Raw genomic sequence first — 5,943 nt, 5'->3', positions numbered from 1 at the left:
GGCTGCGCCTCCGCCTTCTGGGGAGACACGGCGGCATCAGGTAACACGGCTGCGATCTGCGCCGCCGCTCACTCCACTGAGCTCCTCTCTGCCCGCTTCCCCGGGAGGAAAGGTTGGAAGGGAGGCGCGAGGGCGTAGGGCAGCCCTGGAGGGACGCCACGCGTGGGGGACTAGCTCCGGAGCCAGGGCACGGGGAACTCTGGAAGGTTTCGAGCCCCACGACGGGGCTTTTCTGCGCCACGCGCCCCAGCCTGGCGGCGACCTTTCTCCTCCACCGAAGCCCCGTGGGCCGGGTGCCAGCGCTGGCTCCGCCTCTCCCTGGAGAAGCGCCCGCCTTCCTCTCTTTCAGGCCCTGGGACCGTCAGTCACTCCCTCCGCTCCATCCCGAGTAACAAGTCAGCTCGGAGCCAAATCCGCCTTTTCCTCCACCTGGCCCCCGTCTTCCCTTGGGAACGCTTCACTTTCCTCGTCTGCAAAATCGTTCAGCGGACTTTGGCAGCAGAGTGACTCCTTGGTTGTTGGTGGTTGTGATTTTTTTTAAGATTAAATCTGTATTCAGATTATTACAGTTGTTCCTCTCCCCCCCCCTCGCCCCCCATAGCTGCCCTGGTGGTTGTGATTTGAGGGGAGCAGTTGGGACTGTTAAAACGGGCATTATACAATGGTTTAAGACTCTCTTGTGCCTTTGGCCCCCTAGAAATGTGTTAGAATGTTTAAATCTTAAAATGAAAATTTAATGTAAAACTAAGACCTAAAGTAAAAATGTATTCTCCTTCTCCCTCCTTTTGGGTACCTTGATAAAGAAATCAGGTGGCCCTAGCTGGATAGAGCGCCTACCTGCTGACCGAAGAGTCCTGGGGTTCGGGTTCGATTCCTGTCAAGGGCACACTTACCTTGCTTGCAGACTCCCCCAGGTCTGGGCCCTGGTCAGGGCTCATGCAGGAGTCAACCAATCGATGTGTTTCTCTCACATCGCTGTTTCACTGCCTTTCCCTCTCTCTTCCACTCTCCCCAACAATCAATGGAAAAATATCCTCAGGTGAAGATTAAAAAAAAAAAATCAGGTGAAGGAAAGAGGGTGGGGAATCAGATCCCCATTATTCAAGCCCTGATTATACATAGTGCTAGTAACATATGGAAATGGGGCCTGGGAGAATTTATTGATCACTTTTTTTATATGGAAGCCATCTAGTGAAATACTGCCCAGAGAATCCCCTTTGAGGAGATGTAAACATTTCTTGGTATTGCAGTGTGTTTTGACACCTGGGCTTGCTGTGGTTGCAGTGTCTGCCTCTTTCATTTGATTTGAAGGGTATTGTCTCTGTTTCACTGTCATTGTGCCCCCAAATTCTAATATTGATGCTTATTCCTTTTTGTTTAAAGTCTTAATAGAGGCCTCCTTCTGCATCACAGTTACCAAGGGCAAGTAGGCTTGTGTTCAGTGTGGGTTCTGGGCCCAGTTCTGCTGCTAACTGGCTAATGATATATGATCTTGGTGTTCAATTTATTTAATATCTTGGAACTTTGTTTTTCTTCTTCTTTTTTTGTTGTGTTAATCCTCACCCAAGGATATTTTTCATTGATTTTTAGAGAGTGGAAGGAAGGGAGAAGAAAGTAACAATGATGTGAGACATACCAACTGGTTGGGGCCGGACATCCCCAATTGGGGCCGGCCTTCCGCACCCCCCTGGTTGGGGCTGGGGATTGAACCTGCAACCAGGTACATGCCCTTGATCGGGAATCGAGCCCGTGACCCTTCCGTGCATGGGTCAGTGCTCTAACTACTGAGCAATGCCGGCCAGGCCAGACCCTTGTCTTTCTTATTTCAGAGAAGCTGGGACTAATCACCTCCACCCATTTAGCCAATGACTCCTAAAGTGAGGGGTCAATCTTGGCCCTCCTATTCCTTGACCTATTAGTAGTAGTATTAACTAAATTGATCACTGTCTCCTTAAAATGCGTTCTTCTTGAAGTCTCGTGAAGTTTTCCTCCTTCTTTCCTGCCCCTTCCTTCTCAGTCTCCTTGACTAGTTCCTCTTCTTCTTAAAAGCTAAAGTTTGGAGTGTCCCAGGCATAGGTGCTCGTCTCTATATTTAAAATCACTACCTTGGAAGACTCTACATTTATGCCTCCAACATGGACTTTTCCTGCTCTAAAATCCATGTTAGGGTATCCAGCTGCCTTCTTGATGCACTTGGATTTTACCACTTGTGCCTGTTTGAATTTTGCACTATTGCTAAACATCTTGGCATAAAGTCCCAAAGTGAGATATTTCTTCCTTCTCTGAAGTCACCGATGAAAGATTCTGTTCCGTGTGCTGTCTGTAGAATGGCTTAGCTGGAGATTGACGGACATTTCGGATGGTACTACTTATCTCAGCATAGTTGCTTGTGACCTTCCTGAGCTCAAGTGTGGTGGAGAAATACTAGTAACATAGCATTAATTTTAGAGCCACTTATCTTTCAATAATCCTCCTATTTTAATGTTTTTTTTGTATGTACATCATGTCTAAGTTTACTCTTTTATGATGGTAAGAGCCATCTATCTGTCTTCTATGGTACTAGAGGCCCAGTGCATGATATTGTGCACTGGTGGGGTCCCTCGGCCTGGCCTGTGGGGATCAGGCCAAAACTGGCTCTCCAACATCCCCCGAGGAGCCCCGAATTACGAGAGGGTTCAGGCCAGGCTGAGGGACCCCACCAGTGCACGAATCCGTGGACCAGGCCTCTAGTATGCATATGAGACCTTTGGTTAATTTCTTCCTACCCTTTCCCTTCCCCCCTTCTCTCTGAGATTCATCAGTCTGTTCCATGTTTCCACGTCTGTGGTTTCTGCTCCTGCGTTGAGCATCATAGCTACTGGTTGGACGGTTGCTGAGGCTTTTATATATATAGATCGTAGTTGCATTATACTGGGAAAAATATGTAAATGACTATCTCAATAATTAATAAATACTTCCAACTCTGTATTTACTTTATGGAGTCATGTAAGACTTGGCTTTGTCAAGTCCCTAACCTAGTGGGAAATGTTTCTACTTGTGAGAAACCTTTGCATAGAATCTTTTCAGTAGGTTTTAGAAATTTCACCATGCCAGAATAAAGAATTCTATGGCACTTAACAAGATTTGAGGTTTAAGTAATCCTTGGGTATGCCATGATAGTTTATGAAAAATGAGAGTTATGAAGAAACCTTCAAGAAGAGCTGATTTGAAATGTACTCTTATGTAAACAACCAACTTTTGCTAAGTACCATCAGGTACAAAGCTAGACAGGGACACCAGATTAAGACAAAGCTCCTACCCTTAAACACACACTATTTAGGAGGACAACATATCTTACGATAGCATTTTTCTTTAGACTTTTATGTCTCTTGTGTTTTACTTTGAGAATTGCCTTTGAGATTTTTAATAACACAACCGGTTATTTTAGGATAATGGAAGGAGGAGACTAGAAGCTTGGTAAGAGCAGATATTAGATATTCCCTTTGATCTTGCCTATTTTTGTCATACCAAAAGCTGTGAGGGGCACAATTGATTTTTGCCTGAATTGATTATGAGCTTGGAATAGCAAAGAAGATTTACACCTGATACATTGGAAAATTTGTCATTTCTTTTTACAAAGAGATCTTTGCCATTAGATGGAAATAAATTCTGGAGAGCACTGGGAATGGGGAAATCTGCTACCATAGCTACAGATATTTTTCTGTTACCCTATAATAATTTACTTTTCTTTAATCAGCATGATGAAGTATGTGGATTATCACCCCAATATGGCAGTGCTTGGATGTAAAGTACAGTGACCAAAATCTCATTAAGCTAGGAAGGGTTCCCAGGGACATGCCCACAAAATGCATAGGCATATATGTGCAACTTCTGATTTTGGATAATGTAAAGAAAATGCGACTTCATTCATACTTTTTAAAAATGTTGATTAAATTATTGTTAAATTTAAATTTTAGAAAGTAAACTACACTTTGTGCTTTACTTCTAGTTCCTCAGCTACTATATGGAGAGAAGCTGGATTATTTGGTTTTTGATTATCTCTCGGAGATAACTATGTGCCTCCTAACTGCTGCCAAAGTAAAATCATCTGTAAGTTAATTATTGTAATCATTTACTTATTATTGTTATCTTTTAATCTTTATTATTGAAAGTATTACGTAAGTTCCCTTCTCTCCCCCTCCCCACAGCTCCTTCTAGCCCACCACTGCCCCAGGCCTTCACCACACTATTGTGTGTGTCCATGGGTTATGCATATATGCATACAAGTTCTTTGTTTGATCTCTTCCCACCCCCCATTGTAATCATTTTAATTACCATGAAATGATACCTTAAAGGATAATTACATAAGAAAATGTTTTCATAGATGACTTATAAAACTTTAAAATGTTAGGTCTCATTATTAGAAAAAATATAAGTTGTTTGGTTATTTACTGTCACTGAAGTCAGAATTATCTTAAGGAACTACAGCTAACTGTGGAAGAGCTTTGCTCACAAAGATGGATAATGTAGCCTTATTTATAACATGCACAGAAAATGAAAGACCTAAATGGCCAACAATAAGGACATGGTTAAGTAAATGATGAGGGATCCAGACAATGAAATCTTATGTAGCCACTAAAATTATACTTAGGAAAAAGGCTTTATTAACATGAAAAATTGCTTATGCTGTCATATATAATATGTGATCAATGTCTTAGTCCTAACTCTGAAATATTTTTGTTAGATCCAGTAAATTAATTATTTTTGTTTTAATACATAAGGCCAAGAAATTGGCCCCAGGCATGGAATATCCCAGCAGAAATTCCATTTAGACCAGAGGACCATTTGAATCTTATAGCTTGTTAGAGTTAATTTAAAAGTGAATCCCTAGTAATGTAACTAATTATCTAGTTTGTGCTTTAAACTACTCTTACTCCGCTCAACTCTATTGGTTTCCTACATCTGTTTCTGTAATCTACCAAATAAATGTAAAAGCATTACCTTCTCTTGACAATGTAGGGGTATGCTGAGGACATGTATAGTGTTGGGAATTTTAGTTTTTAATAAAACTTTGGAGTTAAAACTTCTTTAGATAACAAAAGAAAAGTGATTAATTTGTTTGATTATTCTTATTTCATCTCTTGGGTAGTAATGCAGGTTAAGTTTATTTTTATATCATGTAGATATTTCCATTGATTTATTATAACCTCAAATTCATAAGGGATTAGTGATTTTCAGACAACATAAATATTACAGTTACTTAAAATTTAACTTAAAAGTAGCCTTGAAAATAATTAAAGGATTGATTAGTCTGTTGCCTTTGAGTTGCACAAATGCATTTCATAGCAGATAACATATTTATTTTTATATTTTAGGATTTGGGCTATGTTCCTGATTTTGTACAGACTGCCATGGCTCCATATATAAAGGACATTCATAAAAAAGGTAATTTGATGCCGAAACCGGTTTGGCTCAGTGGATAGAGCGTAGGCCTGCGGACTGAAAGGTCCCAGGTTCAATTCCGGTCAAGGGCATGTACCTGGGTTGCGGGCACATCCCCAGTGGGAGATGTGCAGGAGGCAGCTGATCCATGTCTCTCTCTCATCGATGTTTCTAACTCTCTATCTCTCTCCCTTCCTCTCTGTAAAAAGTCAATAAAATATATTTTTTTTTAAAAAGGTAATTTGAAAAACATTTAAATCATCTTAATTTTCTGTATTTAATGGCATGTCAGGTTTTAAGAAAGAGAGGATATATATTTATATATTATGTAATATATATTACTAGAGGCCCAGTGCACAAAAATTTGTGCACTTGGGCATTTGGGGGCAGGGTCCCTCAGTCCAGCCTGTGCCCTCTTGCAGTCCGGGACCCCTCGGGGGATGACCACCTGCTGGCTTAGGCCTGCTCCCTGGGGGATTGGACCTAAGCTGGCAATCAGACATCCCTCTGGCAGCCTGGCAG

General features: G+C 41.6%; 1 protein-coding gene across 1 annotated transcript in view; it reads left to right on the top strand.

Moving 5' to 3' along the window:
- Nucleotides 1–6: 6 nt before the first annotated feature.
- The window catches only part of LOC102759400, a 79,820-nt gene continuing 73,883 nt past the window's right edge, over nt 7–5,943 (top strand). The window contains exons 1-3 of the mRNA XM_006770101.2: nt 7–40; nt 3,989–4,089; nt 5,355–5,424. Of these exons, the coding sequence (XP_006770164.1) occupies nt 4,054–4,089; nt 5,355–5,424 (106 nt within the window). The 5' untranslated portion in view covers nt 7–40; nt 3,989–4,053. The remainder of the gene's footprint in view (nt 41–3,988; nt 4,090–5,354; nt 5,425–5,943) is intronic.

The sequence above is a fragment of the Myotis davidii genome, unplaced genomic scaffold, assembly GCF_000327345.1.
Source record: "Myotis davidii unplaced genomic scaffold, ASM32734v1 scaffold323, whole genome shotgun sequence".
Classification (NCBI taxonomy): Eukaryota; Metazoa; Chordata; class Mammalia; order Chiroptera; family Vespertilionidae; genus Myotis; species Myotis davidii.
Note: the sequence above shows the minus strand (reverse complement) of the source record. Positions and strands in the feature narration are given on the sequence as shown.